Below are 14,142 nucleotides of genomic sequence, written 5' to 3'. Positions count from 1 at the left end.
TGTTATAAAACCCTTCGTCTAACTCATCTATAATTATTGTTGCCTGAATACGTAACACTATATATGTGTGTGTACTGTAATTCACAGTTTCTTTTCCCTGTATTATTACGTATTGCATTATACTACTGTCACAAAGTTAACAAATTTCCCAACATATGCCAGTGATATTAAACCTGATTCTGATTCTGAAAAACAGAATCAGGCAGCAACCTAGTTGTTTCTTTAGCATTTGTCTGTTTTTTACAAGGCCAAGTTGCTAGCTTGATGCCCAACTCAGTGCCGATATAAAAAGCATGCACGGAGCCGGTTGGATTCGAACCCGGGGCCACTCGACTGGCAGTCCGGTGTGGATGCCACTCGATTGACAGTCGGCTAGCATTTGTGGAAAGAGAAATAGTACATGCTTCAGATCTATAGCCCTTCCGATGATTTGACCATTTCTATCTTTTTTTTTAGATCAGTAGTGTTAATGTATTTCAAGGGAAGATAGATGAGCAGGTGAAAGACAATAGATTTGAAGGATAAGTTGGCTCAGTTAGGTAATGTAGGATGGAAGGACGCTGGAAGAATATTACAGACATGATATATGTAACCAAAATGATTTAAATATAAAGCAGATTAGATGTAGTTGCACTATATAGTGCTTTTGCTTTTGATGCTTTTTGGTCATTTTGGGTGGTTTGATCAGGGCACTCAATGCGACTGCGCTGCTTCAGTGTAGAATGGCCTTGCGCCCTGCATTGGCTAGCAGCACAGCGCAGTGCTGAACTGAACTAAACTGAATACTACTGGGTTGATGTTTGGTATTCTGAGTTGTTTGCTTGCTTTTCGCCACTTGTGCAATTTGTTTTTCCCTCACATTGGATGTTTGATGTTTTCTTGAATGGGTTCCATTGTGTTTCTTTGTTTTGTGGCTGCTTGCGGTACGACGAATCTCAGTGTATATTCTGTGTACGTACTTTGATAATAAATGTACTTTGAATCTTTAAATCACACACAGAATGTATATTGTATACATTTTATCAGACATTAAGTGTAGCTATTGGACACAGACAAGTATTCTCTGCCTCCTTATACATGAGTATAAGGCATCCTAAAGAAAGGTCTTGGCCTAAAACGTTGACTGTTTACTCTTTTCCATAGATGCTTTCCGACTTGCTGAGTTCCTCCAGTGTTTTGTATGTGTTGAATTAATCTTTGAGGGTTATTTTAATGTTCAGGGTACCGTAAAGGCATTGCATCAAATATCTTGATATTTATAAGTAGTGGTTCCACATAAAAGGAACCAATCCTTTCATTAAATTGTGCATATATAGATTTTCAAAAGGAATTTGTGAAGATACCATAGGTCAGAAGGTTTAAATAAAACATCTGACTGCAGTACAGGAAGAGAGAGTTCAGGGCTAGATGTTCAAAAGTTCAAAGTACATTTATTATCAAAGTTCACTGTGACAATGCGTAGTTCACGAAAGGTTTTGGGGGCATGATGGGACAAAATCACATGGAATCTTGGGCTTCATTAATGGAGAGATTAACATACTCAAAGGCCATTATTAAGCAACAGTCTGACAGCTGAAGCACAGTGTCTGACATCGGTGGTGGGGAAAATGCTAGAGTCAGTTATCAAAGATGTGATAACAGCTCATTTGGAAAGAGGTGAAATCATCGGACAAAGTCAGCATGGATTTGTGAAAGGAAAATCATGTCTGACGAATCTTAAGAATTTTTTGAGGATGTAACTAGTAGAGTGGATAGGGAAGAGCCAGTAGATGTGGTATATTTAGATTTTCAAAAGGCTTTTGACAAGGTCCCACACAGGAGATTAGTGTGCAAACTTAAAGCACACGGTATTGGGGGTATGGTATTGATGTGGATAGAGAATTGGTTGGCAGACAGGAAGCAAAGAGTGGGAGTAAACGGGACCTTTTCAGAATGGCAGACAGTGACTAGTGGGGTACTGCAAGGCTCAGTGCTGGGACCCCAGTTATTTACAATATATATTAATGATTTAGACGAGGGAATTAAATGCAGCATCTCCAAGTTTGCGGATGACACGAAGCTGGGTGGCGGTGTTAGCTGTGAGGAGGATGCTAAGAGGATGCAGGGTGACTTGGATAGGTTAGGTGAGTGGGCAAATTCATGGCAGATGCAATTTAATGTGGATAAATGTGAGGTTATCCACTTTGGTTGCAAGAACAGGAAAACAGATTATTATCTGAACGGTGGACGATTAAGAAAAGGGGAGATGCAACGAGACCTGTGTTTCATTGTACACCAGTCATTGAAGGTGGGCATGCAGGTACAGCAGGCGGTGAAAAAGGCAAATGGTATGTTGGCATTCGTAGCAAAAGGATTTGAGTACAGGAGCAGGGAGGATCTACTGCAGTTGTACAAGGCCTTGGTGAGACCACACCTAGAGTACTGTGTGCAGTTTTGGTTCCCTAATCTGAGGAAAGACATTCTTGCCATAGAGGGAGTACAAAGAAGGTTCACCAGATTGATTCCTGGGATGGCAGGACTTTCAGATGAAGAAAGACTGGATCGACTAGGCTTATACTCACTGGAATTTAGAAGATTGAGGGGGGATCTTATTGAAACGTATAAAATTCTAAAGGGATTGGACAGGCTAGATGCAGGAAGATTGTTTCTGATGTTGGGGAAGTCCAGAACAAGGGGTCACAGTTTAAAGATAAAGGGGAAGCCTTTTAGGACCGAGATGAGGAAAAACTTCTTCACACAGAGAGTGGTGAATCTGTGGAATTCTCTGCCACAGGAAACAGTTGAGGCCGGTTCATTGGCTATATTTAAGAGGAAGTTAGATATGGCCCTTGTGGCTAAAGGGATCGGGTTATGGAGAGAAAGCAGGTACAGGGTTCTGAGTTGGATGATCAGCCATGATCATACTGAATGGCGGTGCAGGCTCAAAGGGCTGAATGGCCTACTCCTGCACCTATTTTCTATGTTTCTATGTCCATTTTTGGATACCAGACTTCAGGAACGGTTGGACTGGTGTGCAGCAGAAATGTACCAAAATGTTGTGCTAACAAATGACTTTAGTGAGATAGATAGACTGAGGTTTTTCCTCCTTGAAGCAGATGAGGTCATGAGATAGTGAGAAAGAGTTCATCATAATCATGAAGGGTTTAGGGAAGATAGAGCGAGAGAAAACTATTCCCAGTGGTGGAAGGAGAACTAAAGGACATAGAATAAAGATGAATCAACCAAAACTGCCATGAGGATTTTTTTTCTCTCAAAATAAATGGAATCCATTGCTAGGTATAAAGTAGCAGCAGATCCAGATGCAGAATTCAACAGGAAACTGGAGACATACCTGAAAAAATAGGATTTACAAAGCAATAGGGAAAGGCAGGGGAAGTTAGTCACCAAAAACTTTGCCAAACTTCTATATACAGTATACACAGTGGAGAGTATCCCAACTGGTTGTATCACAGTCTGGTATGGAAACGCCAATACCCAGGAATGGAGAAGGCTACAGTAAATGGTGAATACAGCCCAGTCTATCAGAGGCAATGCTCTCCCCATTATCCGCTACATTGACTTGGAATGCTGCATCACAAAAGTAGCATCCATCATTAAAGAGCACTACCATCCAAGTCATGCCCTCTTCATACTTCAAGGTCCTAGCTGTAAATATCACCAATTATTTGTCCTAGTTCAGCCATGTAGATGCTATGGCCGAGAAAGCACAATGGTGCTTCTACTTCCTCAAAAGACTAAGGAAATTTGCATGTTTGTGACGACCGTCACCAATTTTAAAGATGCATCATAGAAAGCATTTTATCCAGATGTAGCACAGCTTGGAGTAGCAACAGCTCTGCACAATATTGCTAGAAATTGGTGACAATTGTGGACACAGCTCAGTCCATTGTTAAAAACAACCTCTCTTTCATTGACTTTGTCTACTCTTCCTGCTGCCTTGGGAAAGCAGCCAATGTGATCAAGGACCCAACCCATCCTTATCATTCCCTCTTCTCTCCGCCCCCTTTTATTGGGTAGAAGGTAGTAAAGCTTATGAATGCATACTATCAGGTTCAAGGAGAGCTTCTGTCTTGCTGTTTTAAGTCTCTTGAATGGACCTGTTATAAAATAAAGATTAATTTATTGAGCTGCAGCATGGAATTGACCCTTTCAGCCCTTTGAGCCAGCCTCCTGATTTAATTCCAGCCTAATCACGGGACAATTTACAATGATCAATTAACATAACAACCAGTATGTTTTTGGATTGTGGGAGGAAACTGGAGCCCCTGGAGGAAACCCACATGGTCACGGAGAGAATGTACAAACTCCTTACAGGCAGCAGTGGGAATTGAACCTGCTTCACCTGTTCAGTAAACTGTTGTGAGCCTCTGTGCAGCTACCATGGTGCCCCATGAGTTCTTGATCTCTCAGTAAGTCTCATCATGGCCTTGTCCTCTCGCACAGCAAATTTGCACCAAGTTGCTGGTAGTTCACATTATGGACGACCTCCCCAGGGCCCTTACTACCACCTCCCTGAATAAGAAAGCACAGCAGAGATTGAGGAAAGTGAGGTTCCCCCCCACCATCTTAACAGCATTTTATAGGGCACCATTCAGGGTGTCCTGACAAGCTGCATCTCTCTCTGGTATGGGAGCAGCTGAGCATCAGATTTCAAGTTCCTACAAAGGACTACTACCCATGAGGGACATTTATCAGGAACGCTGCATACACAGGGTTCTTAGTATTATAAAGGATCCTGCCCATCTATCTGACATCCCCTTTGACTTTCTACCATCAGGCAGGAGGCTCCAATGCATAAAAACAAGAACGGTCAGGATGGGAAACAGTTTCTTCCCTCAGACCATTAGGCTTCTGAACTCCCTGCCGCATCACATTCGAACGGTTACTGGTTAATCTGATCTGTACTTTAGAATATTTAATTAATGCACTTTACTTTTTTATCATTCATGTGTAATCCATCTGTAGATTTTATCCTTACTTTCATAAGTTATTGTGTGTTACATATGTTATGTGTACTACTGCGCTTTACACCTTGGCTCAGAGAAACATTGTCTCATTTATAACCATGTAACAATTACAGCATGGAAACAGGCCATCTCGGCCTTTCTAGTCTGTGCCGAATGCTTACTCTCACCTAGTCCCACCAACCTGCACTCAGCCCATAACCTCCTTTCCTTTCCTGTTCATATACCTATCCAATTTTACTTTAGATGACAATATCGAACCTGCATCTACCACTTCTACTGGAAGCTCGTTCCACACAGCTACCACTCTCTGAGTAAAGAAGTTCCCCCTCATGTTACCCCTAAACACGATTTGATGGTATACATGTATATAGTTAAATGACAATAGACTTGACTTGACTCTCTCTATGTATTCTGCTTTCTTTTATTTCCTTTTGTGTATTTACATATGTGATGATCTGACTGGATGGATATAAGCAAAAGCTTTTCACTGCATGCAGTTCTGGTCTCCTTAATTGAGGAAGGATATACTGGTTTTGGAGGCAGTGCAGAAGAGGTTCACCAGCTTGATCCCAGAGATGAGAAGAGATTGAGCCGCCTGGGATTGTATTTGCTGGAATTCAGAAGGATGAGAAGAGAGCTTATAGAAGCATATAAAATTCTGAAAGGGATAGATAAGATAGAGGCAGGAGAATTGTTTCCACTGGTAGGTGAGACTAGAACTAGGAAGCATAGCCTCAAGATTTGGGGGAGTAAACTTAGGATGGAGATGAGGAGAAAGTGCTTTTCCCAAAGAATGGTGAATCTGTGGAATTCTCTGCCCAATGAAGCAGTGGAGGCTAGCTCAGTAAATATATTTAAGTCAAGGCTGGATAGATTTTTACATAGTAGAACAATTAAGGGTCATGGGGAAAAGGCAGGTAGGTGGAGATGAGTCAATGTTCAGATCAGCCATGATATTGAATGGTGGAACAGGCTCGACGGGCCAGATGTCCTACTCTTGTTCCTATTTCTTATGTTCTTATGTCCCTTGGTACATTGTGACAATAATAACCCAATTACCAATTAAGTAGAAAGACCCAGAGTTCTAGCACACCCATAACTGTTTCAGTCACTGCCAGTGGCACACTCATCACCACCCTCCCAGCCAAAACCTGCTGCCTACCTCTGTTGCCTTAGGCCTCGAGCAGAACTAAAGATGGTCACCCACGTTGTGTCATCCAGGTTTGCTTGCAGTGTGGTTGGAGATAAGAGTTGTAGACTGACTCCTTTGGGATTGGTAGCTCAGGAGGGTTATTGGAGACTTGGTCAAGAGGGGCACAGAGGACTGGGGTGGTGTAATTGTTGACAGACTGGGAGTAAGGGACTAAGAACAAGAGACATTGCTTATGGAAAGGCTGGGCAGCAGTTGATCTAATTTGAGAATTTAAAGGGATTCCAGCCCCATTATTAAATCCTCTGATTGACAGAAGAACAGCTTCATCTAAGTCCCTCTGAAATGCTCCATAAAGAACGTCATGAGGAACACCACCATTCTCTGTGAGACTGATGTGAAAATTGTGCCTGCCTGGTATAGTGTGCAAATGTTATCTATTGCCCAGCTGAATTTTCAGAATTATGCAAATCAGATTGGAAATTATTATTATTGTGTTTCAGTCCAGGAGAGAAATGATACTCAGTTGTACAATGCTGGCAGAAGCAGCTTTATGCCTTTGAATTTCTCGCCACTGATAGATTAACCAACAATGGCTAATTTCAGCCAATCACCCTTTGCTGCACCACCAACATACGGCATTCCAAGGTGTGACATCCCGAAGTGTGTCACTTCTGAGGTGTGATGCCTTGAAATATGTGATGGATGATACAAGATTTCTAATTAAATAGATCTGCAGGAATCCAGGGTTAATTACTTATCATAAATAGTGCTGACCCTAGAGAATTAGCAGGCTGTTCAAACACATTGTGGACTAACTGCATTACCTCTAATGAATACGAGCTCATGTGTTGAATTTATAATGTCGGTAGATTTAAAAATCTGATGAATTTTATTGCCTGCCCTAATATTATCTGAATTTTCAACAGAATGTCTCAGTAATGATCACTGCCTGTGAATGGCTTCCTTGGTTTTACATTGTATATTCAACCTTGTGACATAATTGACTTAAGTTCACTTGATAGAGGCAGAAGCATAAATTATAAATTACTATTCCTGCAACCAGTCGGTGGGTGAAGGCACAGACTACCGTAACACTGAGCAATATAGGTTCATTTCAAAGTATCTTGTGCAATTACCAAGGACAATAAATGTATTAAGAGACCAAATTAAATTCAGTAGTGGTACAGGCGAGTTACAAAAAAAATCAATGAGTACGAGAAGAAGATTAAGGGGAGATTTGTTAGGGATATACAAAATTATGAGAGGTATAGATAGGGTAAATGCAAGCAGGCTTTTTCCACTGAGGTTGGATGGGACTACAACTGGAGGTCATGGGTTAAGGGAGAAAGGTGAAAAGTTTAAGAGGAACATGAGGGGAAATTTCGTCACTCAGAAGGTGGTGAGAGCGTGGAACGAGCTGCCAGCACAAGTGGTGCGTGCGAGCTCGATTTCAATGTTTAAGGCTGGGTAACTGGATGGCAGGGGTATGGTGGGTTAATGTGCTGGTTGATGGGAGTAGGCAGTTTAAATGGTTTGGCACAGACTAAATGGGCTAAGGGGCCTGTTTCTGTGTAGTACTTTTCTATGACTTTAGGGCAAGGGAAATGATACAGTGCCAGAAAGGCAAAAATACGAGAAAATCTGCAGATGCTAGAAATCCAAAGTAACGCACACAAGACGCTGGAGAAACTCAACAGGTCAGACGGCATCTATGGAAATGAATAGATAGTCGCCATTTCAGGCCAGGACCCACACTCCTTCCCCTCCCCCCACCTTTATATTCTAGCGTCTTCCCTCTTCCTTTCCAATCCCACAACTCCTTCCGCATTTTTCCACCCACATCCAAAGTAGGGGCAATTGTCAGTGTCCAATTAACCTAACAACTATATGCCTTTGGAAGATAGGGGTAAATCCAAGTGGTTTATATATATATATATATATATAGCCTAATACTTTTGCACAGTACTGTAGTAATTTTATGTATTGCACTGTACTGCTGGCACAAAAGAAACTAATTTCATGATGTATGTGAGTGATGATAAACCTGATTCTGACATGGGTCTCTATTGCTCTATTGTGGACTGAAAGTGGAAAGGAAGTAGGGAGAGGGAGATCTTGGTTCGGAAAAGGGGAAGGGAGAGGGGAGGGAGCGGGTTCTATAATGATAAATAAACCAATTGTTTGGAATCAGATGACCTTGCCTGATGTTTCAGGGCTGGGTGTGTCTGCACCGTGCCAGCCCCCTGCCCCTGGCACTCCTCCTCTGCCACCAGCCCCACACTCCTCCTGTGGTGCTCCACACTTGCCATTCCCAACATCCTTTGCTCCCGCCAAATTTACAAACTCGCTTTTTGCTCCAGCTTGACAAATACAGTACTGTGCAAAATTCTCAGGCACCCTAGCTATATATATGTGCCTAAGACTTTTGCACAGTACTGCATGTCATTGTAGACTAATTTGAATGAAATAATTTAAGTCTACAAATGCTGCTACAGTACAAGGTGTGTGCATGGGAGTAAAGTGAACGAGGAATGGACAAACAGTGTAAGTGGCCATATTATGGGAAATGGAAGGCCAATGTTCAGATGTGAAATCTATCATTCACTTTCAATTTAAGAAAGATTATACTGTATATTGGCAGAGATGAGAGACTGCAGATGTTTGAATCTGGACCAATGCACAAAAAGCTGAACTCCCTCCAACTTGTGTGTTGATAGATTGTTGGGCTCTGCACTGCTGGGCCTCAGATGGGTACAATGAATGTGATTCAGAAAAGGATTCACAAGGTCAATGCCTGGTGACTATTTCCATTGACAAGAGTGTCTGGAATAAAAAGGTATCTTCCCAGGATAAAAGGTCGGTCATGTATTATGGAGAAATTTCTTTATCTGAAAACATATTAGCCTTTGGAATCCTCAACCCCAAAGAGCTCTTGGTGGTTGCCAAGTTTTTTCAACAGCTTATTGCCCTTAAAGGAAAGAAGGAATGTGAGAATTGGGTAGGAACATAGTCTTGAAATGATTAAAGATGTTATTAAATGGCATTGAAACCTCAAGTAGCTTTACTATTAACTCTTAGTTCTATTTCTTCTCAGTACAACAAGTAACTTACTAAGAAGGACAGGATTAGTCATGGTGTGAAAAATTATGGGGAGAAGGCAGGAGAATGGGGGTAAGAGAGAAATGGATCAGCTATGATGAAATAGCGGAGCAGACTTGATGGGCTGCATAGCCTAATTCTGCTCCTATGTCTTATGGTATGGTCTAATCAAAGAGAAATTTTGAGCTTTATCTTGGGAGTCTGGAATACACTGAGGAAAAGCTATCTCATATTCTGCAGAACAATCATCAGACCTTCCCTAGAAATTGGCATTCTACTTTGGATACTGCGCCTTAGGAAGGTTTTGTCATCCCTAGAGAGGATGCAGGACAAATTCAATGAAAGACTCATTGATTCAGTGAAGGTTTTCTGTTTTTGAGAAGAGGTTATACAGATTTGAGCAGCAGATATTGGAATTTGAAGGGGAAAAAAACAAACTGCTAGAGTAACACAACTAGTGTAGTAAATTCCCCACCCATCATATGTTCTCCCAATAGACCCCCTCCTTCATTGGCTCCACATGCCTTTCACTTCTCCCTTAATGGTTCCTATTATCACCTCTCCTACTTATCAGACTACAGCAGTGGCAGCCTTTGAATTTCCCCTTTTCAACCTCCAACTTCAACCTCCCTTTTCCCCCATCTGGCTCCATCTGCCACTTTTTGATTCCTTGCCCACTTCCTCCACATACCTCTGTTTCCCAGCTCCACCCCTCTGCCTCCCTCATCTGGCTGTATTATCCATCAGCCCTCCTTGGTCTACCTATCACCAAGTTCACCTGCAGTCTCTGCCCACTTCATTCTGGCAGTCTGCCCTGTCCACTCTCAGAACTGATGCAAGGTCTCAACAAGAAGCAAATTCATTTAGATTATTATTGACCATTCCTTCCACCATTTTCCCCTAGCCCCACACAGATACAGATGCTGACTCACCTGCTGAACTCTTTCAGCAATTTGATTCCTATACAGAACTGTCTCTTGCTCATTGTGGCTTAAAAGATTGATTTGTGATATAATTGATATGTTTAAAATATTAGAAGATCTGGCAAATGGCCAAGTACCTGGACTGGGATTCCTGCTTCTAGCAGCTCTGCAATGATATGTAATAGTCCTGAAGCAGGGGCTCGGCCTGAGAAGTTGACTGTTTAGTCTTTTCCATTGATACTCCCTGACTTGCTGAGTTCCTCCAGGGTACTGTGTGTGTTGCATGTAATAGAACGTGTGTTTTGGCAGTGATCTGGGGAGAATAAGTGTTGATTCCTCTCTGGTTAAACCACCTATTAGAATTTGATGACTAACCTCATTCATGAAATAATTCACTTACCTAGTACCAAACACAGCATTATGTGTTCTGAAGACAACTAAAATAGGGATAAAGGTATTTATTTCTATTGATATTTCCATTATAGTTTACATCTATCCTAAGGTTTTTTATGCTTTGGACCAATACAATTAAGCAAGGAGTCCAGGGACCCCTGATATGCCCTAGCCTAAACTTAGTTGTTTGAGAAACTAAAGCAGGTCATGATAAATGATTGTGCGTCTAGGCACAGCTCAAGCGCCATCTCTAAATGTTCTGATGACACGACTGTAATTGGCAGAATCTCAGATGGTGACGAGGAGGCACGTAGGAGCGAGAGAGATTGGCTGGTTGAAGTGGTGACATGGTAACAGCCTTTCACTCAATGTCATTAACACTGAGGAATTGATTGTGGACTTTCAGGAAGGGGGAGTTGGGAAACACACACCAGTCCTCATCGAGGGATCAGCAGTGGAATGGATGAACAGCTTCAAGTTCCTGGGACCAACATATTGATGTAACCACAAAGAAGGCATACCAGGGGCTATACTTCATTTGGCATTTGAGGAGATTTGGCTTGCCAGCAAGGATTCTAGCAAATTTCTACAGATGGACCATGGAGAGCATTTTGACTGGTTGCATCGGCACCCGATTGGGAGACTCCAATGCACAGGATCAGAGAAAGTCGCAGAAGGTTGTAGACTTAGACAGCTCCATCATAGGCACCAGCACTGAGGGCACCTTTAAAAGGTGATGCCTCAAGAAAATGGTATCCATCATTAAGGACCCTCACTATACTAGATGTGCCCTCTTTTCATTACTACCGTTAGGAAGGAGGTACAGGAGCATGAGTGCACGTACTTAGCATGTTAGAACCAGCTTCAGACCTCTTAACAAACCATGACTCATGAGCGCTTTCTTACTATTTTGCTCTCTTTTTGCACTATTTATTTATTTTTTTATATATATTTCTTGTTGTAATTTATTGTAATTTCTGTGTATTACACAACTATGAAAGTACAAATTTCATGCAGAGAGTGGTGCGGACAGCCCAGCGCATCTGCAGATGTGAACTTCGCACTATTCAGGACATTTACAAAGATAGGTGTGTAAAGAAGGATCACTGGGGACCCGAGTCACCCCAACCACAAACTGTTCCAGCTGCTGCCATCTGGGAAATGGTATCGCAGCCTAAAAGCCAGGACCAACAGGCTCCGGGGACAGCTTCTTCCACCAGGCCATCAGACTGATTAATTCATGCTGACATAACTGTGTCCCTGTTACAGTGACTATTTATTATAAATTACTATAATTACACATTACACATTTAAAGATTTTTACTCCTCATGTATATGAAGGATGTAAGACATAAAGTCAATTCAATTCAGTTCGATATATGCTAGTAATAATAAACCGTAATCTGATTTATCCAAAGTAATAAAGTTGTCCGTCTTAGTAAAGATGAAGCTGACTTTATTTCCCCTGTATCTCCCTCTTAACCAGGTGACCACACGGGCGAGTGTCGGGCCCATGGTAACCTGGGATCGGCATTCTTCTCCAGTGGCAACTACCGAGAGGCCCTAAACAACCACCGTCTCCAGCTAGTGCTGGCTATGAAGCTAAAAGATCGCGAGGTGAGTAATTCCCATAACTCATTTCATTAGTGCAATCAGACGCAGGTGGGCGAATCATTAGAACACGGTGTCAAAACTTGGTCTCTCAGTTAACTGTATTTCCATGATTGATTGTGTTTCTCTTTAATTCTGAAGTGGGGTGTAGTGAAACCTTGAGCAACAGTCAACCTTCAATTGCTGTGCAAAAATGCTTGGCAAGGTTCTCGAAGTTTGAGGAACCTTATCCTCTGTAATACATATGACTTTTTTTTATAGTCAAGCCAGTTTGATTTATATCTTTACAAAATTATTTGGCTGTCATTCGGAATGTGAGTTGCTGCTAAATTGGGTGCAGAGAATGAACTTATCTAAAGATGTATGCAAGAAACCATTTCAGAGGTATGCTTGATCCTTGTTGTACTGTTTAAAACACTTCCCTCCTAGTATGTGCCCAGAGACTCCTCATTCAGAATAGGTCATGGTCTAATGTTTGGAGTAAAGAAGATCTTAGAATTACATGGTGCTCCTTGTGTTCTGGACAGGTCCAAAAAATGTTCCATCGATGATGTTATTTAGGGAAATCCAGCATCAGACTCCAATCAGAATAGAAATCACATTCTATAATTAGAAAAATCTAATAAAGGAGAGACCTATAATTGCTTAGCTCCTTATCACATCAAGGTTCTACACATGACAGACTCTCATGTAAATGAAGTGATTATTTATTTATTTATTTGTTTGTTTATTTACCTGCCTACCTACCTACCTATTTATTTACTTATTGATTGATTGATTGAGATACAGCGTGGAATAGGCCCTTCCAGTCCTTCAAGCCAGGCCGCCCAGCAATCCCCCGATTTAATCTGAGCCTAATCACAGGACAAGTTACAATGACCAATTAACCTACTAACCCGTACATCTTTAGGAATGTGGGGGGGGGGGGGCAACCGGAGCACCTGGAAGAAACCCAGGTAATCATAGGGAGAGCATGCCAACTCCTTACAGGTTGCGGCGGGAATTGAACCCAGGTTGCCAGCACTATAAAGCGTTGTGCTAACCTTTATGCCATTATGACACCCCCTAATTAATTAGATAAAATGGATTTGTTTTTGTTTGGTGAAGCATGAGTTTCCGATACTCCCACATCACAATCATGCCTAAAGAGCCCAGGTTTGATGTTGCATCTGAGACCCTTCACAACGAGGCAGATTCTTCATGAATGGACTGAAATATCAGTTTAGATAACTTCTCAAAACCTGTAATGGGACTTTAATCCTCTGCCTTGGAAGGAATTTAGTAATTTCTTGGACTGGAATGTTTTAATTCAGAAGTATTTTTTGAAGCTAATAGCAGTTGATCAAGGCAAGACTAGATAGTCATAAGGAATCATGCAAGACATGAGAGATTAGGGTATAAAGGTCAGGTTTATGCTGTATGCTAGTGCAGTAGAGCTTTTAGACGTCCTTGGGGGAAAGTGGTCTATAATTACTGCAATAATATTGTACGCTTATCTGTTTTCTGTTTTATAATTGATCATTAATTTGTAGGCGAATGTGTTGTCTGATTGCATTTATTTTTCAGCTTCTAAACATAGAAGTTGGCTAGGTGGCAAACGATGTATTCAGTTGACTGAAATGTCTTGACAAAGATATTGACAAGTAGTCACAACATTGTAAGTCGTGATGTCCACTTTTATTATGAAATGATCTGCAGCTGATGCAAATCTAGTTTAAAATCTCAAAATGCAGCAACAGTTAAAGAAAGGAATTTGGACGGCAAACAACTGCTGGGGTAAATTAAACCATTTAAGCCAGCTTTTCCAGCAAGAAAGGAAAATCTTTCCTGAATATTCTAATTAGTCGTAACAGGAAATCTTTGTTTTGAGTCAGCTATTCTAGGTTTGCAATTTCGTGTGTGGCTGGAACCTTCATTTAATCCATTTAAAGAGACAGTTGTGGATTCATTGTCTTTAACTGCTTTGCATGGTTAGAAAGAGGATTAAGTTTAAGGT

The 14,142-nt window shown here is 41.5% G+C and overlaps 1 protein-coding gene across 5 annotated transcripts in view; it reads left to right on the top strand.

Moving 5' to 3' along the window:
- Window positions 1–14,142, top strand: part of ttc28 (tetratricopeptide repeat domain 28) — an 891,459-nt gene that overhangs the window by 534,990 nt on the left and 342,327 nt on the right. For all 5 annotated transcript variants that reach the window (XM_073065729.1, XM_073065727.1, XM_073065728.1 and 2 more), the window contains one exon: window positions 12,022–12,152. In XM_073065729.1, coding sequence (XP_072921830.1) covers window positions 12,022–12,152 — 131 coding nt within the window. The remainder of the gene's footprint in view (window positions 1–12,021; window positions 12,153–14,142) is intronic.

The sequence above is a fragment of the Hemitrygon akajei genome, chromosome 14 (assembly GCF_048418815.1).
Source record: "Hemitrygon akajei chromosome 14, sHemAka1.3, whole genome shotgun sequence".
NCBI lineage: Eukaryota > Metazoa > Chordata > Chondrichthyes > Myliobatiformes > Dasyatidae > Hemitrygon > Hemitrygon akajei.
This window is presented reverse-complemented; position numbering and strand designations above follow the sequence as displayed.